We start from the raw sequence: 24,587 nt of genomic DNA on the forward strand, positions 1-24,587 counted from the left end.
CCTACTTCTAGCAATGGCTGCCACACAGAAGTCACTCAAAAAAGCCAATGATAGCTGAGCTAGTTTGTAAAACAAAATAAATCAAACATTAGTATCACTTTTGACATTCAGAAATCTAAACCTGCAGGTATGATATTTTGCTAGGTTACAAAAGCCAAGCTAGTGTTTATTTATCAAAATACTTATATAGCTAGATCTTGTTAAAAAAAAAAAACAAACAACTTCAGAAATAATCCCTATAACAACCCTATGAAAGAGATGCCATTATCCTCCCCACCAGCCCAATTTACAGATGAGAAAACCGAGAACTTTAGTTTCCCCCGGATCACTGTAGTGAAGCCAGGATTGATACTTAGCAGTTTGACCCAGAGTCCATGCTTTTAATCACTGAGTTAAGATTAGTATTGGGAATGAAATGTTTCGCTATGGTGTGGATGTGGAGAGAGTGTAACGAGTCCAGTGGAGAAAGAAGAACAAGGATGAAAGACCTTCCCATTTCATACACAAGAACAAACTAAAGCCAAACCAAATAAAATTTAAAAATCTAAGACTACGTGGAAAAAAAAAAACGTTTGTTTGGGTGTTCAGAATATGAGACGATGTACCTGGGGCAAGAGGAAGAAAGTGGTCTTGGCCACCAGGTGGCAAAAAAGTAAGTAAAACCTAGACTGGCATTTATAAATTCACAGCTTTGATGTTCTTTTCTGAAGATTATGAAGTCACTGTTTAAAACAGGCAAATTGTACTTGTTACATGGAAGAAAGTGATATATTTCAGTGGCCTTCAAGTACGCAAGGATTTTAGGAAGTCTTTGGATATATGCTTTAATATTGTCAAATTTCTATTTCTTAAAATGTATCCAAAATGGACTGCCAAACTGCTCTCAAAGGTGGCATCAGTTTCCAGTAACAACTATATAACCACCCAATGGGGATTTGTCATTTGGATTAACTTTGATACCTGATATTCTCTGGGATGTTGATGAGTGGCAATGAATCTAGAAATCAATTTGGGAAGAACTGAAATCTCTGAGTGTTTGTATTCTTGTATTCTCTATTTAACCCTTTTAAAAATACCATGTTCTAATTCTTTGTTAATGTATAGAAATGTAATATGTTTTTGTGTACTGACAGTATACAACAACAAGCTAGGAATATTCCTTAATGCCCAGGTTGAAGGCATATTCCAAGGTCAGGAAGTTATTACCAAAATTGTAATCTGGATTGTGTGCACTGCCAAAAGGGAAAAAGGAAATTGAAGTCAGGAGAATATAGAGCTGAGAATATTAACCATACAGAAGTGAAGTTTGGGACAAAATGAGCATTTACAGAATCAAAGTATAGGTAGGTTAGTGAATAAGACTCACAAAGCATAAAATGACTATGTAACAGAAATTCTAACTCAAGAACCACCAGATTTTTTAGAACAGAGTTTTCAGGTCACTCTGCTATTAAATGTTTTGGATCCTTTTTTCTATGTTGCATATAGTTTCAGGGTTCATAGAACCACACATATCCTTAATAGTGCTGTTGGTATCTAAGGTAATTTTCAGGTTTGACACCCAAGCTGATAGCACAGTAACTGCTTTTGCATGGAATTGATTAAATAGTACCTAGCTCTGAACCATCCTGCTAAGCGTTTGTCCAATGTCAATTCTTGAGAGAAATACATTATTATGTTATCCTGATATACTGCCATTTTGGGGTAGAAGATGTTAATAAGAAACAATTCTAAGCATTAGAACACTGACAAGGTGGCATTACAGAAGCCGAGAGCTTGGCACATTCTTCCCATTGAAAATGGAAGTAGTCCAAACTTGCATATATATATTAAACATCACTTCTCAAAATAACAGGCTCTTCCACTAGACCAGCTCTGAGATTTAACCTCTTAAAAATGTTTATTTGATGAAGGAGTGAAATTTAGGTTATTTAAATTAAGTCAGTTTTATCCTACCATTATTTAATAAAGCAGTACAGAGAAGTGAAACATACAAATCTGTTTAAGCAGGCAACAAAAAAACACAAAACCACATGGCTTCAGGGTGGATCAGGGTACAATTTCAAGTGTTCCTATAGATACGATTTTGAAAGAGGTATTTTCATTAAGCATTGGGACAAAAGAACCACAGAACTGCACAAGCAGCATACAAGTATATTCCTCATATCAATCCCTTCTCCATATTTTTAGTAGGGATACGGGGGGAATGCTGGCACTTATGAGGTCTTAATATAAGTACAACATTCCTTAACAAGTATCATTACCTCTCTTATATAGATTGTGTAACAAGCCAATCAATTCTTACTAATATGGCCTTCAGTTTGTCTATCAACACAACATAAACTGCCATCTCCACCGCTTCCTTTTTCTCCTGGTTGCCAGCTGCTTTTCCTTAGCTATTCACCTGTTAAGTAAAGGTCTGAAGAAATACTACCACTCCTAGAAAGTGTGTAATAAATCCTCATGACTGTAACTTGTGCTTAATACCTTTACTGGCCTCAACAAATCAACATTTTGCCATCATTTCTTCAAACATGGAAGTTTTGTGCAAATTTTCTTCAGGAGTGCCTGATAAGAACTAGAATAACTATTTCAAAGAAGAAAGGTTTAAATGCCCAATTAAAGAAAATAAGAACAACGTATTTAACAGACTAAAAGTCAGTTTTAATTCTTTAAGACCTCGGGCAAGTAATTTAACTCTTATGTTTCTTCGTTTGAAAAAATAAGGTAATTGGCTTAACATTCATTCAAGTCTCTTTTAATTCTTAAATTCATGTGTTCTTTTGTAAATTGGCTGTCAGTATTTTAAATGTATTATAATGAATGAATATATATATTATTAATAAATTAATGCTCTACAGGCTCTTTTCATCTTATAAAAAATTAAATGCTATGTAATACAGGGTAGACTTTAAGTTTCAGAAATCAGACAAAAGTAGGCAACACTTAGGAAAGACCTTATGAAGGAGTTAGAACTAAAAAGTCAGTAAATAAAACTTCCAAAAGCAGAGGGAAAACCCTCCAGGCTAGGAGAATAATACATGTAAAAGTATGACAGTTGAGAAAGAACTAAGGCAAAGGTACATGGTAGAAAGGAAGAAAAAAAAACAGGGAAAGGGGAGGATTAGATAAATGAGAAATTTAAAAATAAATCTGTTTAACAATGTATAGAAAACCACTGTAGTTCTTTACACATGGAATAAAGAATGATGCAGTCATTTAGGCAACTGCATATAAGCCTGCACTGACTTGGAATTACATTAGAATCTGATAGTACTGATGATTTTAGAGCACAGTAACTTGGTAACTTGTGTACTACTGAAGAACTTTATTTATTTAAATCTTAAGCTTTCAAAAACAAACCTCAAACAGGCATACTCTTCAACCTGCTACATGGAGGTACATCAAACACACATTATTTAGAAAGCAGAAGATTTAACAAATGGCTATATGGTGCACAATGTATAAACCACATCCTTTAATTAAATATCAACACATGACTACATTTAAAGGTAATTGTTTCTCCAAATTAGTAACACATAAAACTTTCTCCCACACAAAATAAACTAAAGGTATTCTTGATTTACTGGATATTTTAGTTAATAAAAATTGTCTTAAATTTTCCTTTTAATGAGGCAAGTAGCAAACAAAGTAAATACTGCAGCCATTTTTTTGTTTGTTTGTTTTCTTTTAGAGACAATTTCTAGAATAGGTCTGAAAAGTATTTTAGTAAAAGCTGATACAGAACAATGATGTTTCTGATGCTGTATGCCCAGTGATGCAACTGGAGAAAAGTGGGATGGTGGGAAGGGGAACAGAAGATTGCAAAAACAGTTGAGGCAAATCCTTGATACTTGATTTGAGAAGAATCTGAGAGCTAGTTTTAGATACATGTCTTGTGTATCTCTGGTGTAAATACTTGTTTGGGAGGAGGAAGAAAGCAAGCATTAAAGATGGGTAGTCCACTCATCCTTTCAAATGTCATCAACTGGGTTACTAAATATCATCTTAGGCATGAAATATTAAACTCATCTAATGATTTTTGGTATTGCATACAATTTTTACCTTTTGAAGAAGTCTTGTTTCACATTATATGTACCTCACTTTTTTTTTTTTTTTTTTATGCGTTACGCGGGCCTCTCACTGTTGTGGCCTCTCCCGTTGCGGAGGACAGGCTCCGGACGCGCAGGCTCAGCGGCCATGGCTCACGGGCCCAGCCGCTCCGCGGCATGTGGGATCTTCCCAGACCGGGGCACGAACCCGTGTCCCCTGCATCGGCAGGCGGACTCTCAACCACTGCGCCACCAGGGAAGCCCTGTACCTCACTTTTATAAAGTAAAGGAATGGTAGAAACAGCACCAGCTGAGGAGTTAGGGGACTCAGGTTCTAGTTACAACTCTATTTAAATGAGCTCTTATGCCCCCAACTACCTCAATTTTAATGTGAGAAGATTCAATTATAACATCTAGAGCTTTTCCAGCAAGAATATTTTATTATGCTAAATCCTAATTCTCCTCTGTAATCTGCCTGGATTTGGGGAGCATTGTATCCTATGTTCACAATGTTGCTCTTTATACAACTGGATATAATTCCCTTCCTCTCCTTGACCCTATAGAAATTTGATTGCTTATTCTTTTAAAAATACCAAGAATATAAAAATAGCCTCTGAAGTATAACATTTTTAAAGAGAACAAAAATTGTGAAACCTGTGGGAACATTATTGAAATTAAGTTAAAACAGTATCAAACAGGTAGTTTTCAATGACCTCGACCTCAATATTGTAAAGTCTAAATAAATACTAAACAGAGAGTTCAATTTGGAAAAACAATTTCTTTCATCCTTTATTGCAGATGAGAACACATGCAATTCCTTTGATTTACTGAGGTTACCTTTTCCACTTTTATAGTAATTCCTGGCTTTTACAAATAAAGGATTGACCAGGGTTATGTAGAATAACACAGCAGAAGGAACAACGTAGAATGTGTGAGTAAACAAACAAATGGAAAATATTTGAGAGTAAATGTGAATTTCTTCCATTCATATGTTCTCCTAACCTACAATTTCTTTTCTACATAGCCTACAAGGTAATCTGCTCAAGAACTCCTTGATAGCTTCCCGCTGTACCTGTAATAAAATCTAATTTCTCCACAGGTCCTTAAAGGCCTTGTGTGATCTGGCCTTTGCCCTCCAAACTTATCTTGATACTTTCACCTCTATGATTGCAGACTCCCTCACTCACCCTCTTTCAGTTTCTTGAAAGCTGTTTCCAAGTCAGGATTTGCACACTTGCCTCATTTGCTCCCTCTGACCTCTCAATATTCCAGTCTCAAATGCCACTTTTCCCAGACGTCTTAAAAGCCTCAAATCTAAATTGTTATTCTTCCTCATAGCACCCAGTTCTTTTCGTTTACAGTTGAATATTGTGATCCCTGCCATGTGTGCTTAATTGATTAATGCCTACTGTCTTTACTATGACGTTAGTGACCATGTGTTTTCTTCAGTAGTATACAGGCAGCACCTGATCAATAATTTACTAATGAAATGAAAGAGAGTAAAGAAAATAAGAACTTTCAGTTATACCTAAAGACCTGACAGAACATAAACTGAGATAGATAATGCTAAATATAATTAAAATAGGTTTTGTTTTGTTATTCTGAACCAGGATTCACAACACTAATGTGTGTAATTTATGGCTTGAATCTTTCTGGAAACGATAATAATTAACAAATTATGCTTCTATTTACATTGCACTCTATGCATTAAAAAAAACACCTTCTGATATACTTAAAATCCTTAAGAAAGGTAGTTAAATAAGCAGACCAGTAAGTTAGGGATAATTACCACATGTACATTTTACTAATGTGCTAATTGGGGATGTTTTATCTGGCTAATACCCATTAACTGCAATAGCAAATCTATTTTCCTGATTATAAAGCTATAAAACTATATTTTTCTATATTAAGTTATATCACGAGTATCTTCTGACAAGGCTAGAAAATCCTTTTTTAAAAGTTATTTGAATGGTGGCAAAAAGAAAAAAGTTGAAATGCTTCCAAGTTGATTAATTTGGGAACCATTTTAGCGAGCCTAGTTCTCATGAGTTACTTTGAAGAGTTAATTTAAATTTTGTATTGGCAAAAACTGAACATTCTCTGCTACTGACAGTTTCTTTTGGGATGAAATGTGTGCTAGTGGGAAGAATTTATATTCTTAAAGCATTCACTTTTAAATAATTCGGGCACTTAAAATAACTGAGTGATTCACTCCTGCAGCTCTCAGGTGGAGCATATTGTCCCTAAGTGATAAGTTATCAGTCAGTGCCCCACTGTAAGCCCCTGAACAGTGATTTTTTCCCCCCTGTATTACTAGTACTACTTTCCAGTGCCATCACAGGCAGAAGCAGAACTTCAAACTTAAAGAGAAGAAGATGGAACTAAGTCAGTTCTTCACTTTGATAGGAACTCTAAAAAAATAAGATACACATGTGTTGATTAAATTCCCAAAGTGGGACAAGGTAGGGTAGTAAGCAATGGTACAAAATATCTGTTAGAGCAATTTGATTTTCTATTTCTGAAAGTATTTAGATATACAGCGGCTTTCAGCAATTTAAAAAATAAGCCATAATACACAAAACCCAGAAGTATCTAAGAAATTTACAAAAGCAAACAGTTTGTGAATTAATGCTTTGAATTTCTAGGAGTTGCTTTTGTTTATCATTTTATTAATTTCTTACAAGTTTGGTAATGAGAACCCTTAGAAATCAATTTGCAGCAAAACAAAATATGAAAGAAGTTTCTAATATGGGGGAAATACAATATTAAGTTTTTTGAACACAATAAAATATTCAGCTATAACAACTGAAGTTTGTTATACAATGGTAACAATGTACTATATTTTTGTATATATATGTTTCATTTCATGAGTCTTTGTTGGCATGGGTGGTTTGAGGGCTGGTACTAGCCTATAATCAAGTTTTTACCATTCTTCAGCAAAATGAGAAAAGTTATGGACAAAAGTAGTGAGTTAATAAATTTAAAGGTTTGCCCTGTATTTGGAGATTATATCCTTTCAACAGTTTTCTAACATTAAAATATATCTTTTTTTTGTGAAAAATGAAACTCTTGTAAGAAACTAAGAAATGGTAATAGGTACTAAGTTTTTATTTTTGAAGTGATTGTACTGAGCAAAATTTCAATTGGTAGCCTCTCATTATCCTTCCCCCTTTTTGGGAATTTCACTGTTCCCCTCAAAAATAAAAATTTTTAGAACTACTGGGCTCAGTTACCTTCTAAGTTGTGTCGGCTTTAGACAAATCACAGTACTTCTCTGAGCCTCAATCTTACTTGTAAACTGTGCAGTTACTGGGAACATGAAATGAGACATCTAAATTCCTGCCATACTAGATGCAGAAAAGATGTTCTTTTTACTTGGAAAATGCAGGCATGTATTTTATAATCCCTTTCTGGACCCTCGAAATCAATCAAATCCTGACTGTGCGAAGTGTCACTCCCTCAGGACCGACTCCTCCACACATATTCTGGAGGGTTCCAATGCCTCTAGCATCTTCAGAGACCCTGCCTAATCAGTTATCCTCTCTGATGTTTCCTGTATCTTCAGCCTCTCCTGCTCTTCTGATCCATCTCTGCTGTTTATAAACATATTCAAGAGTCTCCTCTTTAAAAAAAAAAAAAAGTGTATATATCTAGATTCTACTAAAAAAGTGTATATATCTAGATTCTACTACCTTCTCTGACTATCTTTCAAAATCAAACTTCTTTACTTCTCATTTTCCACTGTTCCCCATGAGGGCCAAAATGAATTGTGATCTAACATCTATCATGAAGTTGTTGATCCATTTAGGATTACCGGTAACCTCATAATTTCAAGTGCATTGGGTATTTCTTAGTCTTCCTTTTACACAATCACTTGTGGAATTAAACACCATCGTCCTCTCCTTTCCTTCTTGAAACTAACTTCCAATCTAGGTTTTTCTGGTGATTTTTTCAAAGGTTATACTATTATTAACAAATTGCCTTTTATTGTCCTCTTATCTTTTAACTCGCCCAAACCTATGCTTTAGCTACAACTTTGGTCTTTTGCCTTCCTGTCTTTTGTTCTCAGCCATACCCCTGGCTTTAACTACCATTTATACACTGATGGTGTCTAAATCTAAAAAACTAAACCTAAATCTCTAGCACAGACCTCTCCCTTAAGCTATAGACCCTGAATATCTAAATCTGTATTTCCTTCCCTCTTCCTCCCTCCCTCTCTCTTCAGTTTTCTCATTCATTCAAGGCCTAACTCCTAGGTACCTCTCCATCCCCTCAGCCACATCTTAGCTCGACCACTTTTCAACTTAATATTAAAAAGTCACTCAGTAGTATCTATCTCATACCCCTCTAATGCACATTCTACACTGTTGCCAAGTGATTTCATTTTTTTGTTTAAAATCTTTCAATAGGTCTTATACCCCTCTTGGATTAATCTAAACTCTTTAACATGTCATACATGATTCCCCCACCCTCCTCCCTTCCTGGCATCTATCCTTATTTCTGAGTACTTCCTTTTCCATTCATTCTACTGAGCATTTAGATAATCTTAGGTGCAACATTATTTTGTGTGTGCATATGCATGTATTAGGTCATGAAAGCAAAACTTCTTATGGATTTTAACAAATGAAAAATTGAAAGCAACTACCCTAGGGAATTCTATCAGAATGTCTTCCATGCATAATTTTTAAAGGTCTTCCTCACTCCCATTAACTTAACTGCCCTAAATCTTCATTAATAAAAGTGACAGTGAGGTCTGTTAAAAAGCTGTGAATGAAATGTAAGCTTGCCAAACCAAGTTACCGAATGGCATTATTTTCTCGCTAATTGCTGATGTGTGGAGAATAATTTTTACTTTTTAGGGGTGGAGATGGCAAAGCTAAAGAGTGAAAAATTATCAGTACACCAAGCAGGATACTAATCAGAAACAAAAAATCTAGGCTACAGTTTGCTGATGGAATTTGGGGGGGGGGAGTTTATTACAGGAATTATTTCAACTGCTTTTAATTTTCAAAACACATTTAAGAATAATGTAAATTCAGAAGCCAAACAAATTTGTTGCATTAGATAAACTGATAATGTCTTCTACTTTTGTTCCTGGAGGCGTTTTCTTTTATTTCAGGTTTGTTGGGATTGGAATGGAGACTTGCCTACACCAAGTTAATGAGGTTATTTCAACGTCTTTCTTCTTCATCCTGACCTACATCAAGCATATACTTATTCTCTTAATCCTATTCTTTCACTGTGGCTACATTCTAAAAATAAATCTTAGTTAAATATGCTAAGACAGACATAATGAAAAGAATTTCTTTAGCAGTATGTATTTTTAAGGGTAAAGACCCCTATCTCTATTGCTATAAAAATAAAGTACAGAGTGCTACATGAAACTACATGGCAGGGGGCTGGGGCAGGGAGGGAAGGAGGTAGGGGCTTTTACTTGTTATCTCCTTTAATCTTAATAATACTTTTCTCAGGTTATCATCCCTTTACATATGAAGAAATCAAGGCTTCAGGTTAAGTCAATCAACTTGTCCAAGTTCACACAACTTATTAAATGGGAGAGCCAGGAACACAGTTTTAACTTAACTATATTCTGTCCACTCTTCCAAGACTGTCCACATGGTTAATGCCCTCACTGCACATTGTGCTCATTCTCCCCTTCTCAAAGGGGAGACCTATTTAATAGGTCAAAACTTCCTCATTTGATTTCCTCCTTACCATTCTCTACCTTTTCTTTAGAAGTTATTTATCGCTTTCTAACATATTAGATATTTATTGTGCATATTGTGTATGGTCCTCTGCTAGGTGGTAAGCTCTAGAAAGTTAGGGATCTTTATTTTGTTTACAGATGCACCCCTCAAACCTAGAAGAGTGACTGATAGTAGACACCGGCCCATTCTTCCTTTCCCACTTTTCATCTTTAACTGTACAAGGACTTGTTTAACCATTTTCACCTTTAATTCCTGGGAAAACAAAACAGGACCTACATCTGAGCCAAATTAACATTAAAATATTTGAATTTAGTCTGAAATTCTGTTAAAAAATTAGGATAAGTATCATTTAAAAAATTCTAGCCAGAATAAAAAGTGATGACAAGACACATAAAACAAACTGTAAAATGCGGAAATGCAAATGATGAAAGATTAGTACCTTAGAGTACCTGCTCACTTTCTGTGATGTTTTAGAGGCCGAATGTGAGACACAGATGAAAAAAGGAATCAGAGTACTCTAAAAGCAGTGGTTCCCAAACCTTTTATTAAAAAAGTCAAACTGGGGACTTCCCTGGTGGGCCAGTGATTAAGACTTTGCCTTTCAATGCAGGGCGTGTGTGTTCGATCCAATTAAAAAAAAAAAATTGGAATGACAAAAGTTAACAAGTTTTAATTTTGCCACAAAGGGGTGTTACAAACTAAATATAATATACTATCACTATAATTTCATAAGCACACATTAACATAAAAATAATTTCAGTATAAAGGGTAGTCATTTTTACTGAGTAAATTTAGATTCACAAACACCTCATTTATAAAAGTAGCTCCATGTGTATTTAAGATTTACATGTGAAAAAGTAAAACTTTTAAAACAAACTATAACAGAATCTTTATAATCTCAAGATAGAGATTTCCTTTAAAGAGAAAAAGCATAATCATAAAAGAATTTGACATTAAAATTAAGAACATCTAGTTACCAAAAGATACCATACTTAAAGTGAAAAGGCATGCAAATGACTAGAAAATATCTGTAAAGCCTACCAAGCATTGCTATCCAGAATACATAAAAAGCATTTACAAATCAATAAAATAAACCCATAGAAAAACAGAATAGGCAATTCATAGAAGGAACATGAATAGCCAAAAAATAAATCCAAGTGTTCTCAACAGTGTGACTAACTGGGGAAGATACAAAAGAAACCTACAATGAAGTAACATTTCATACTCCTCATAATGTCAAAACTTAACAAGTCTAAAGTATCTGGAAGGTGAGAAAACAGACCCTTTAATCCATTACTGATACAAACACTCTGGAGAGAAAACTGGTAGTTATCAAATCAAGTTGAAGCAGCAGCTCTTACCCTGTGTTCTAGCAATCTACTACTGGATATGTATCCCAGTGCAATCTTTCTCAATAATGGCTTTTTAGTTGTTGTAACGAATGGGGGTACTACTGTATAAGATACCAGGGACACGAGGCACACTTGATGTGTAAAGATAATGCTGTGACACGTCCCATGACTTTTGAACATTCTGCTGGACAATCATTTAAGGGAACAGAAGGAAAAAATAAGGTCAAATATTAATAAATAGGATTTAACACAAAGTATATTTGTATTGTTTTAATATAGGTGAAGATTTTAAAGAATACAACCCTTGTGTAAAGAGAGAAGACTGCACTTTTATTTTTGTTCCAACTTTACTGAAATTAGTTATTTCAGAAACTCCCTTATCAGTATCAGTGCCTCTGTTGGTATTTGAATGGCCAATTCAACACACCTGTTTAATCTGCTTTAACAGCTGTCCTATTCATGGTGATCCTATCCGTGCAAAGTATCTGACTACTACTATTTCTTCTAGCGGTGCTTCTTAGACTTTAAGGTGCACTCAACTCACCTGGGAATCTTGTTAATATTCAGCACCTGAATCACTAGGGTAGGGCCTGAGGTTCTGATTTCTAACAAGCTCCCAGAATTCTAATGTTACTGGTCTACTATCACACTTGGTAGCAAGATTACAGTGTGGTTGAGCCTGAGCACTGACACAGTGCAATACATTACTTTGTTATAAATTACTTCTTTATTTTAGTCAGGGCATTACTTTATTTAAAATATGAATGTAAGTTTATTATTATGAATTTCATTTTAACAGTAATGAGGCAGTTGTAAAATATTTCTTTAAAAATGGGATATAGGAAAAAAAAATAAAAAAATAAAAATGGGATATAGGTTCAAGAACCACTACTCTAGAGGAAGCCTTGCACATGCACCTAAGTAAACATATACCAGAATATTCCCTACGCACTGTTTAATAAGCAAACAATTGGAAACAACTAAAATGACCAACAGAAACCTGATACAGTCACATAATGAAACACACACCATATGACAGTAAAAATAAACTAGAGCTACCTGAATAAACATAGATAAATCTTGGCCTGATCAGTGAAGAAAGCAAGCTACAGATACAAAATTCATAAATAGTCTTAAAACCAATCAAAGAAAAACCATATAGGGTTCATGGATACAAAGGAATGTAGTAAAGTATAAACTGAAGGATGCATGTTAGCGGTTGGGAGTGGGGAAAAGAGGGAATAGGATTTAAGAGCAGTACCAAGTACAGAGGAAGCTTTGTTTTGTAGTTTTAACTTTCCAACTGGGTAATGAGTGCATGAATATTCATTATATTGTATATTATCAATACTTACATTGCTACGTTATTTCTCATTTCACCTCAGTTGGCGAAAACTGTTGGGCCTAGACAGCTGTTTGGAAAATACTGCTCCAAAGCAAAGATTCAGGACTAGAAGTCAGAAGACCCAGATTCAAGTCTCAGTTCTGGTTCTTACACATTGTGTAGCTTTAGGCAATTCAAATAACGAACTTCTCTAGGCTTTATTTCATCTGTAATAAAGTCATAAAGCACCACCTTTCCTCTCCAACTCACAAGGCTGGGTTTGAGAGCCATATTGCTATGTGAGAAATCTGTAATAGGATAGGAAAGTAGGAGTAGGTAGGAGTAATTTTTGAGAATTAAGAGCAAAACCTTGGGTATATTAGAAACAAAATCTATCAGTAAACAAACCAAGCAAGTCAATCTGTCACTCTATATTTTCTTGTCATCACTGATTCTAAAGATATGACACCAAATTATATTTTCTTAACAATGGAGAAATTTTGAGTTTATCACTTCCTAAGTGATGGCATATGGATAGACAGTCTCCTATTATAACTATGTTTCTTTATCGTAATTCTTCACCAAGGAACTGAAATTCATGATACCAAAACAAAATTGCATTAAAAAGTACTCTTATTAACTAAAACAATCAATGTCACATAACCAGAGGAACTGTTGGTTCTCACTGCCCTTTCTACATAGTGAGCAGATGCACATTTTATTAGTCCTATATTACAGATGGAGAAACTGACTCAGATGTGGGATAGCTTGCCTGGAGCTGTACACCAATTCAGCGACAAAACTTGGAACAGACACTAACTGCCTAGTTCTTCTGTGTTCATTAAACTACCAAAAACATTACTTTGCCATAATGCTTTATGGCAATTCTGTATGTCACAGGAAATAGAAAATTCTTTGTCAGATGTCATGCACGTTTCAAAACGGGCAAAGATACTCAAGGAAACAAGCCACTTATCAACTACAGTACTGCACAGCAAGTGACAAGATTAAAACTGCCTACGCCTGCTAAAACTCTAATCCTATCCTTGACAATTAACCTTATTAATTCTACAGCAGGAGAAAAGAGAGGTCAAAATATAGGTGAGGGTTTCCTCCTGGATCTCAAGTAATATAGCAATTATTGCACAACAGGGACCTTATTTCTTTTATAAGGTGAAACATGTCTATCTCCACTGCTCTTCTTTAAGTAAGCCTCCACCCCTACTCCCAACCAAAGAGTTGGGCACCCAAATTAGAACACTGGCAATTATGATAATTATCAAAATATTGGCTCTGATTAGATATTAGATAAATCACCCAAATGAGTTTATGCTATAAACATGAGACAAACTCTTTATAGAGAAAAGTTCATTTTATTTTAAGTCTTCTTGTTAATGTAAACAGATGAATGCTCTTACAACATGTACCTTTTTACTCGGACTCATTACCTAACGACTAGTAGTTTTAAATGACGCGAGATTTCCAAACTTTTTATTTATTGGATCCTTAAAAAATATCAATGAATTATCTTACGGATCAAGTACTGCATATTACAGAAAAGTTTTAAACATGAATACCTTTTTGTAAGCTAACAGCCAAAATTTAAAGGTCACCCTCCCTGTATTCCGTTACTCATCCTTCTGCTTAACAAATCCACTTCACGCTGACTTAAATCTATGAGTCATTTAAAAAAGTTATATCTTGGCGTTGGCAGAAATCTCCATGGATCAAAGCTCTGAACATTTCTTTCTTTTTTTTTTTTTGAATAAGAAGCCAGGGTTAAACTCTCTTCTTTACAAAAGCCCTTCACAAACAGTACAATCTAACTTGACAGTACAATCTAACTTGACAATCTAACTTTTCGTTTCAGGGTTAAAAAAAATTCCAAAGAAAAACTCTAATTTTTCAATTCAAAAACAATTCCTGATGAGCCTACCCTAGAGTACGAAAACAGGTAGAGTTCAACCATCGAGAGAAAACCACACTACGGCGGCGGACCAAAATACACAAATCAAGCACGGTGCAGATTCGAGCTAAAGTCTAGGCTGGCACACACGAGGACATCCAGGAGACAGCCTTCAGGCCTCGCGACTCTCACAATGAGCCAGGGAGCGAAATGTGAACCTGGACCCATCTTTCCGTCCACAGGGAGAATAGCAAAGGAATGAAATGAGGCCCTTCTTTGCAAGGAGGACCCAAGACCTTTGCCAGTCCGTCTGTCCGTCCCTCTCCCGCCCCCAGACTCCCGCAGCCTTACCCACTACGAAGACTTTCCTACCTCTCCCCTTCACCGAACCAACAGAGAATCTTCTCAAAAACCCAGACGCGGTCGGGAGTGGCTTCTCCGCCTTTGCCGGCGCCGAGAGGCATCCCAGTCGCCAACAACAAAGACGCCTCCTGCTCCCCTCCCCCCGCCCGGCCCGGACTCGTCCCTCCCGCGCTGCTGCTCCGGGCCTAGCGCCCCCTCCCCGAGCCCAGCCGCAGCGCCCCGGCCCCCCGTGGCCCCACGCACCTGCACCTGAGGGCCGCAGGCAAGGCTTCAGGTAGAAAGGGCCAGGAGAGAACCTCTGCCGCCGCGCTGTCCTCTACGAGGCGCGATCCGCGCTGCTGCCGCCGCCCGACTCTCCCAGCCTGCGGGCGGGCCCGGCCAAAGAGTGGGGACGAGGCCGGCAGCCCCCGGCGCCGGGACGATCAAGAACGGCGGCGCCCGAGGGGGCCGGCTCGCGCTCCCGAGTCTCGCCTCGCGCCGGCCCTGCTCCTCCACACGGGTTCGCGTTCTGCTGACTAACGGCCTCGGCACGAGGCGCTGGAGCGGCCGCCTCTGCCGCCGCCGTCGGCTGCTGTTGAGCCTCACGTCCCGCGCGGCCGTGGTCGCTGCTGCCGCAGCCGCCGCCACCTCCCTTTCTGGCACTGCGGATACCACCCAGACCCAGCCAGGTCTTTCTTCTTTTTAATCCTCCTTTCTTTGCTCCCCTTCGGCCTGCCGGCAGCGGGGTTCGCTCTCGTGGCGGGAAGGAGGCTGGAAGGGAACCCAGGCTCTAGCAGAGAGCTCACTAAGCTAGGAGTTGGTCACTGACTGAAGGAAAGTGCCAAGGCTGACCCGGACTCCAGCCTGAGAGCGGGCCGGGTGTTGGACGCAGTCCAGTTTAGTCCGACTTCCACCAATCACAAGCCGCCCAGAGGAGTAGGGCGCCCGGAGAGGCCGAGCTGAGTCGGCAGGAGGCGGGGATTGCGGAAAAGAAGAGCCAATAGGAGCAAAGTTTTCCCTCCCCTTCACTTGGGCGGACTGCCACATTCGGACCAATGGGGGAATTCTCGCTTCGAAGAAAGTGGGATTTATCGCGGGGTTTGAGAAAGGCTTCGCGGATGGGGAGGGGTAGAGACTGGGCTGAGTAAAAGACCCTTGCTGGAGCTGAAGGGCCGAAAGGTGTCCTTTGACCTCCGCGAGGAGTCACGTGGGATTCCGGAGGCGGAGGCAGAAATGCTGGTTAAGTTCCTTCCGGGTCAGAGACAGAAGCGTGAACTCCGTGGAGATAGTTCCTGGTATCCTAGGCTTGTGTGCATCTTCCTTGTCCCAGCTCGAGGTGGTTGTGGTTTCGGCGATGAGCTCCCAGAAAGGGAACGTGGCTCGTTCCAGGCCTCAGAGGCACCAGAATACGTTTAGCTTCAAAAATGACAAGTTTGATAAGAGTGTTCAGACCAAGGTAGGAACCTGCCTATTACACTAAATCTGACTCCTGGGAGGAATGGTTCAGTGGAAGTGAGAGGAGTTGGCCAGGGCAAAAGTGGACCGCAGCCCAGAGTTAGTTTTGGCTGCAGTGTAGCCTTTTCTTTGACCTGGATGTGTTGTCTCCTTGTAAATATATTTGGCGGTCAACATTTGACTAATTGTACTGAATGAACGGGACCCTCATCAAACCTAAAATGCAAAGGGAAAATTGAGTCGTTGAACGCTCCCATTTGGATTACATATTTGCAGTAGGGAAACGAAGATTATGACGCTAGTGTCTTTTTCAAATGTTGCACCAGGTTTATGCAGTCACTGTTTCTTTTTGGAAAATCCCAGGCCCATAGGTTTGTAGGGAGAATGTGAAAGCTCTTAAGCCCTCTTAGCCCCAGTGTCCACACCAACATAATGGGCATTTCTCTCTCGTTTGTAAGATTGTTTTGAGAATCAAATTATTTGATGAATGCAAAACTGCTTGTTTTGCTGTTTATATTTCTTTAGCAGATTTCTTTAAGCTGGAAGGAAATTCAGACTGTATAGATAGCCAGAGGTCTTGGGTTGTATACAGCTACTAATTTGCTGTTAGGTATTTCTCCCTCCTCACTTAGCTGTATGGAGGGGAGATAATGGAAGACAAGAGCAGCTTGGGGGCAGCCGCCATCATATCAGATAAACCTGACGTTAACGTAAACTGGAGCTCAAATTTTCTAGGTGTGTGGCTTAAGCAAGTTATTAAATATTTAATTTCTCTGAGTCTTACTTTGGTCTCAAATGAGAAACCCGCCTGTATTGTTGAGAGGTTAAGTGATATATATAAATGATCTGGATCATTAGTGTCCAACAAGTGATAAATTTCCCAACATTGGCTACGCAAGAAAAGTAACTTCTTTTTTTTTTTTTTTTTTTTGGCTGCGTTGGGTCTTTGTTGCTGAGTACGGGCTTTCTCTAGTTGCAGCGAGCCGGGCTACGCTTCGTTGCGGTGCGTGGGCTTCTCATTGCGGAGCAAGGGCTGTAGGCGCGTGGGCTCAGTAGTTGTGGCTTGCGGGCCCTAGAGCGCAGGCTCAGTAGTTGTGGCGCATGGGCTTAGTTGCTCGGCGGCATGTGGGATCTTCCAGGTCTGACGATCGAACCCGTGTCCCCTGCATTGGCAGGCGGATTCTTAACCACTGCATCACCAGGGAAGTCCCAAAGTGACAGTTCATGGTAACCAGTGACTTCCTTTTTCTTTCCTTTCTGTCTTCACTATACAGATATATAATGAGCATCTTTCATGTACAGGGTCCCATGTGCATGTGTATACAGTGTTCAAAAGAGTTGACTCTGCCTTCAAGGAACTTATGGTTTTCTGGGTCATGGGACAATAAGCACAGAGATATATAATTATAAATTATGATGAAGGGAACCACAGTTGAGTAAAGAAGAATAAGGAGGGATATTTTCAATTGGGTGCTCAGAGGACCTCTCCTTTCCCTTAATTAGGTTCAGATTCAGAAGGAAAACCTGGAGCAACGTTTGGGAGGACTTTCCCAAGTTTGTACCTGTCATCAATAGGTAAACCAGAGTAAAAAAGCTGTGCTATTCCAAATAGATGTCTATCTTGCCCTGTATTCTTACTCTAAGTTTTTTCACAAGCATTTACTGCTGATTGTTTTTCATCAGGTGATAAAAAGCAGTTTTAATAAGTATTTAGCTACAGTGTCGCTTACTGTGCTTGTTGTCCTTTTAAGTACAGGACTTCTTGAACTTGTACTTCTTGTTCTAGTACTTCGTCCTAGACTTCCTGTACTTTTCATCGTGTATTTTCTGGTGTTATCTAACAACCATGTCATTATGGTCTGAAACGTTTTCATGAGTCTCAAGTTCAGTCCCTGAGTTTCATTTTTTTTATCATTAATTCCTTTGTCTCTTTTAAATAGTGAGGAAGTCTCATTCGTCCATTGGTAGAACCACCAGGTGCTTTGTTATTGGAGGTTCTAACAAAAACAGCAAGAAATATTTTACTGAGGAAGATCATTAGGTTGATTGTTCATCTGTCTGATGGAGGACTAATAATTGGCTGCATTCATGGCAAATTCTTGAACCAGCTATGTGTAGCTGTCTAAAGCCAAGATTTTGTCAGAAGCATCTGACCCTGTCTTCATTCCTGTGCTTTATACCAGAAAGATGTTTTATTTAGCAACATCTAATAAAGGAGTGGTAAGATGTGCATGATTCTCTGTAACTCTCCTTGAAGGATTGTAGTAACAATTGACTACTTGTACCTCATTATTTTGACATAGTCTTGCATGATTGTTCTCCGTCTCCTCGTCTGCCAAGCAGTTTGTCAGGACTGAAATTAGAAGTTGGATAATGACAGCTGTTTTATTGGAAAGTTTATCTAAGTAAAGCACCCGCTCCCAAAAAGACACAGGTGATAACTGTCTTCATATACTTGAATATATTCCAGAAGAGGAGAGAAGCTTCGCATTCCAAATGGCCAAACTTGAACCAAAGGGTCAAAGTAAAAGAGATAGGTTTCAGCTCAATATAAGGGAATTGTCGTAATAGTGAGGAGCATGCACTAGAATTTTGTAACCTCCCCGTCACTGGGGTTATTAAAAGAAGCCTCTATGGCCATTGGCCTGCAGTGCCCTCTCATGACTTGCAGAGGTGAGGTGGAGATGGGAGTAGGTTTAAATCTCTTCTAGTCATTTGGTACTAAAATATTGATTGTATCAATATCAGGCTTGTGTCCCTTATTGGAAAGGCAATAATGTGTAGTGGAAGGAACACTGGACCAAGAAAAAAGAGCCACATTTTAGCCCCAGTTCTGTTGGTTTTTTTTTGCTTTGTGGAAGCATAAAGCATATGATAATTTATGTGGACTTGCAGTTGCTCAAAGCTTAAAAAATTAATTAGAAAAGAAATACATGTTTGTTGAAGAATATTGAAACAACAGAGAAATGTATAAAGTATAAAAGTGAAAGTACCTTTTTCCAGGCCTGTTCCTCTTCAGATGTGGTCACCGTTAAGAGATGTGTATGTTTTTAGACATCTAAGCACAATATAGTACCTATGAAATAAAATGCATTTTCCCTTTCTCATTTAGAAAAGTGAGTATGTCAGAACATAGAGATTAAGCTCATTCTTTTTAATGGGTGTATAATATTCTACAATATATATGTAGAGTAGCTTATTTAATTACTTTCCTATTAAACATTTGAGTTGTTTTCAATTTTTTACTATGACAAATAAAGTTGCAGTGAATTCTTGTATTCACATATTTGTTCCATATCAGTTATTTGGTACCAGACATTGTGGTAGATACTAGGGGTATAAGGTTGAGCATAATATATAGCCATGCCTTTAATTGAAGCTTATAGTTTGGTGGGCAAGGTGACGGGCATTAATCAAATAATCTTTTTGAGTATGTTGATACAAATGGCAGTAAGAGCTAGGAAGGAAAAGTCTAAGGGAACCTTGAGAGTGTCTAGCAGGAAGTCTTGAGTAAGTTTGGAGGGTTTAAGAAGGCTTCCCTGAGGTCTGAAGGATGGATAGCATTTAACTAAATGAAATGGGAAGAGCATATATTATCTTCTTAAGGATGCTGTTTGTTTCATATGTGTAGTCAGCATTGTTTTTACTAGCATGTCTGAAAGTGTTAGAGCCCCAGGATCACATGATTTTGTTAGGGCAGAAGTCAATTTCGTGGTCAATACTAGATCTCACTTTTAGGGGGTCATAGTGTACATTAGCATAAAACACTTAGATGTTTTGCAGTTTAAAAAAAAATTATTTAGCCAAAACTTCCCTGGCTGTAGACTTTGGTTTACATAATACCAGTTAAATGTGAATTAATTTTGGGGGGAACACACTCATTTTGGGAAACTCTTGTTACTACCTTGAAATGGAAAAGGAAAAGGAAAATCTGAGGTTATACTCTCTAAATAGTTTTGGAAATAAAGTTTTGTTAATAATAGCTAATGCTATGTACTTAAGTATGTTAGCATCTGTGAATACTTGATATGTATTATCTAATTTGATCTTCAAAAATAACCCTAAGACAGGTGCTACAGTTATCCCATTTTGCATCTTGGGAAATTAGGACTCAGAGGTGAATGATGTGCCCAAAGTTACATTAATAGCATGTGGCTGGCTATCCATTGATTAGGTGTAACCTGTGCTGGGAGACCTTAAAGAACAGGTAAATTAAAAGTCCCTTTTTGTGTCTGTGTGTTGGTTGTTATTTTTGAATACTGTGTTTTTGTCTATAATAGAAGCAATGTGATACCAGATTAGGGTTGGAACAGAGATGAGCTTTATTGACACTACCCCTAAACACTACCTGTTTGAAATGTTCGGGGGAAAGAGTCTCTTCTCATAAAGTGTGGCCCCCTGGAGTGTCACATATCACAGATATGGGCTGGTTGGAGCAGGTCCCATCTAATCAGCCAGGGCTCTGGAGCAGGGGTGGGGCTCCTCACTCATTTTGTGTGAAAGCAGATGCTAATTCCGTCAAGACCCTCAGCTCCTAGTTTAGGCAGAAAGCTGTCTTAAGTTTAAGGTGATATGATTACATTTATACAGCAGAACAGGATTCTGTGTTTACAAGCACCTTTATTCACAATAGCCAAAAAAACAAAACAAAATAAAAAACAAACAAAACCCCCCACAAATATCCTTCAACAAGAGAATAGATAAACAGATTGTGTCAATCATATAATGAAATACTCTGCTATTTAAAAAAAAAAGCTACTGATACATGCAAGCATGTAGGTAAATCTCAAAAATACTGTGTGGAAGGAAAGAAGTCAGGTGTTTCTCACATCTATAGAAATCTGAACAGTAGTTGCCTTGGGTGGTGGGGGAATTGACTGGAAGGGGTTCAGGACAACTTTCTGGAGTGACGGAAACATGAAGGTCATAAGCATTTATTGAAACTCATTGAATTGAGCATTTAAGGTCTGTGTATGACACTGATATAAATTTTACCTCAATTATAAACAGATATGACAGCAGAATGACTGATTAACTACTCAGATGTCATGAAGTTCTGTTTTTGTTGTTTGCTTTTTGTTTGGGGAAGTTGTAGAAATACTACCTATTATCAGTATGTTTTAAAAAGAAAACTATTTTTTTAACTTCTCCAGAAAGAAAACAAATGACAGGTTGACATTCTGTCATATTGAATATGTTAGCTAACCATAAGTCAAATTAATTCTAATAGTTGTCTTCTAATATTTTCCCATTTTTTAAGCTTTTATCTACAAACTCCAGTCATGACCCTTAAGTTAAATATTGTCTCTCTGTAAGAGAAATACAGACGGTCGTTACAAAGTGGATCTTGGGAACTCCTTGGTGGTCCAGTGGTTAGGACTCTGCTTTCACCGCTGAGGGCGTGGGTTCGATCCCTGGTTAGGGAACTAAGATACCACAAGCCACGTGGTGTGGCAAAAGATAAAAAACAAACAAAAAACAAAAACAAAGTGGATCTTGTTCATAAGATGACTGAGCCTGGGGCTTCCCTGGTGGCGCAGTGGTTGAGAGTCCGCCTGCCGATGCAGGGGACACGGGTTTGTGTCCCGCTCCGGGAGGATCCCACATGCCGCGAAGCGGCTGGGCCCGTGAGCCATGGCCGCTGAGCCCGCGCGTCTGGAGCCTGTGCTCTGCAACGGGAGAGGCCACAACAGTGAGAGGCCCATGTAGAGAAAAAAAAAAAAAAAAAAAATTACTGAGCCTGGATTTTATTTTTCCTAGATTGACTCCAGGATAGAGTCATAATAATTTAGTTGGCCATGATGCCTGGCACTGTAAGATGAATGAATAAAACCTTGCTATGGAAAAGATACTATTGGTAAGGCTCATTTTGTTCAGGTAGCTTGGAATCAAGTCATATGGGATCTTTGTCCTATCTCCTCTAGCCCAAAGATGTTGTAATTTAGAAATGGTCTCACATTGGTTTAGGTTATCTCTGATGTGAGTAATTTTGGTATGAGTTATGAAGTGCCAGTCATGGGAATAAGTGTTATTTCTTAATGGATTTCAACAATTAAGTTTTAAATGAGTGAGTAGCCCTTAAACAAATCTGCAGCTGGGCAGAAATAGATTCCACTGTAGTTTCAAGGTAACCATCTTTGGCATTCAGGAGATCACCTGGGACCCCCTTTGATCTTTTTTCCAGATTGGGAAGTGCTTTGATATATTTCACCAAGGCTGTCTATTACATGGATTGAAATTAAATGTATCCTCCCCGCAATTGACTTCTTATTAAATTCAACATACTTTTTCAGTTGACAAGGTGATTTAATCTATGGTGTGCTGGGCATTATGATACATAAGAGTATTGTACTAAATAAAAGTCATAGTGCTAGTGAATATTCACTGTTTTGAATGTTTTGAAGTATAGTATTCCCTATCTTTTACACAAAATAATCTCATCCATGTTTTGGGATATTTCATTATACCTACATTCCCAAGGTGCTTCCACTTGAAGCCAATAAATTGATTTTGCATGTTTCTTATTTTTGATGCCTGCTACAGTTGTTTTTTTGTACATCAACCATATGTTGTAGACATTTCATTTTATGGACAATGAATGACAACTGAAATTAATTTGTCTTGATTTGGTCTATGTGTTAAGGAATACTACCATACTCACTGTTGGATTATAAAATTTTACAATTACATTGTCAACACTTGTTTCTACATAAAGTTAAATACTACCCTGTTAGAAATAAAGTATTCTCAGAATTCTTCATCTAGGTAAATTAGTTCACCTGAGAGAGAGAAAGTTGTAATGTATATTAACTCTTCCCCAAATGGGTCATTTTCCGTTTGGAGAAACACTGTGTAGTACGGGGTGGCGCAGTTGGACAAGAAACCTCAGGGATGACAGTTACAGACTGCTGCGGCATTTGTTATTTTAAGCTATAGGACTCTCCACACCTGCACAAGTGTTATTGTGAGGTCACAGGCAGGTGTACAGAGAATTGTGTTTGTCCTCAGAGCAGCCCTGCTGCCCGCTCACTCCAGCCTAATTCTTATTGATCTTTTTCTCACCATTGACTTTTGTGAAAGGAAGAAATGAAATGAGAAAAGGGGATAAACGGATAGCTAACATGCCTAAGATTCCTTTCTGAGATTTTCCTTATCACTCCAGGCCAAATAGCACTTAAATATACTGAATGAATTGAATAAACGTTCCTCTTCTGAACTTGTCTATGTATGCAAGGCCCTCTACATGCAGGTGATTATCATTAGGATTCTTTAGTTGCTAACTTAAGCAAAAAGGGAATTTATTGTAAAGATACTGAACTGCTCTCATGAAGCTTAGAAAAGGTGTTTGTTAATTTGTTTCGGTTGCATTTTTAGTGTCGAGGATTCCCAAGTTGGCCATTTTTGCTGGGAAATTTTATACTCATTTGCTTTATGTAGATCCTAATTGATACAATCCTTGAACTTTTCAATGTCCCCTCCCCTAACCCTTCCAATTTGCCTCCTGGAACTGATAGTTTACTATCATCAAACAGACATAGTGTTGAAAATAAAATTTCGTTCACTTTCTTGCCCTGACTATTCTTGGGAACTCTGTTTCCCTATAGTCTTTAAGTAATGATGTTTTTTTCACCCCACATCTTCAACCCCTCATTTAGAACCCTTTCTCCCATTTGTTGCTTCAGTCCATTTTTTCCTTGCTCAGAACCCCAGCTCTTCTGAAATGCATGCCATCAGACTATTTTCCCCTCCAGATCCATCCTTACCTCCTCGTTAGTACCCGGCTCACTGCTTTTCCAGTTTTCCTGTCATTAGACTTAGTGATTGCTACAGCCACATGGATAATCAAACATCTGATCTCACAGCTTTTAGATCCCCCCACCTCACAAATCTATTCCCATGGTCAAATGTTAAACCTCATTGCTGGTAACTGCTCCTCTTATAAACTTAAAACAAGGAAACAAACAAAAAGAACAACCAAAAAACCCACTGTCTACTTACGTGGCTTCCTTATTCCTCAAATAATTTTTTTTAACTCCACTGGGTGCTCATGTGCATTAAGTTTTCCACTTTCCACTGCACCTCATTCATGTCCTTTTTTCCCTCATCTAGCTTGGAGACCATGTTCTATCAGTACAACTGCTCTTTTGCATGTGCTTCAAATCCCTTATCCTTCTTTCCTTCTGTGGTACTTACCTGACAGAATCCTAACCTTGCTTAGATCCAGCTTTCTATCCACCATCATATCTACCAAACTACCTGCATCTGTACCCATTGTAAGGTCGGATCTTAACAAACGGCACCGCGAAACAGAGGAAAGCTTCCAGTGAGCTTTTATTAGGGAGCGCTCCCGGGTGAGGTTCACTGGTCCGAGAGAAAGGGGCCAGAGAAGTCGCACCCGGGCGAGGGTTGGGCAAGATTTTATAGGGGAAGAAGGGAAAGGGGTGTGGT

At 38.3% G+C, this 24,587-nt stretch overlaps 2 protein-coding genes across 2 annotated transcripts in view; one reads left to right on the forward strand and one right to left on the reverse strand.

Annotated features, from left to right (window-relative positions):
• Positions 1-15,509, reverse strand: part of ABHD17B (abhydrolase domain containing 17B, depalmitoylase) — a 39,943-nt gene extending 24,434 nt beyond the window's left edge. Inside the window, exon 1 of the mRNA XM_065878968.1 lies at positions 14,949-15,509. The gene's annotated coding sequence lies outside the window, so the exon portion shown is untranslated. The remainder of the gene's footprint in view (positions 1-14,948) is intronic.
• A 492-nt stretch (positions 15,510-16,001) lies between these two features.
• Positions 16,002-24,587, forward strand: part of C6H9orf85 (chromosome 6 C9orf85 homolog) — a 57,770-nt gene continuing 49,184 nt past the window's right edge. The window contains exon 1 of the mRNA XM_065879638.1: positions 16,002-16,140. Within this exon, the coding sequence (XP_065735710.1) occupies positions 16,039-16,140 (102 nt within the window). The 5' untranslated portion in view covers positions 16,002-16,038. The remainder of the gene's footprint in view (positions 16,141-24,587) is intronic.

The sequence above is a fragment of the Phocoena phocoena genome, chromosome 6, assembly GCF_963924675.1.
Source record: "Phocoena phocoena chromosome 6, mPhoPho1.1, whole genome shotgun sequence".
Classification (NCBI taxonomy): domain Eukaryota; kingdom Metazoa; phylum Chordata; class Mammalia; order Artiodactyla; family Phocoenidae; genus Phocoena; species Phocoena phocoena.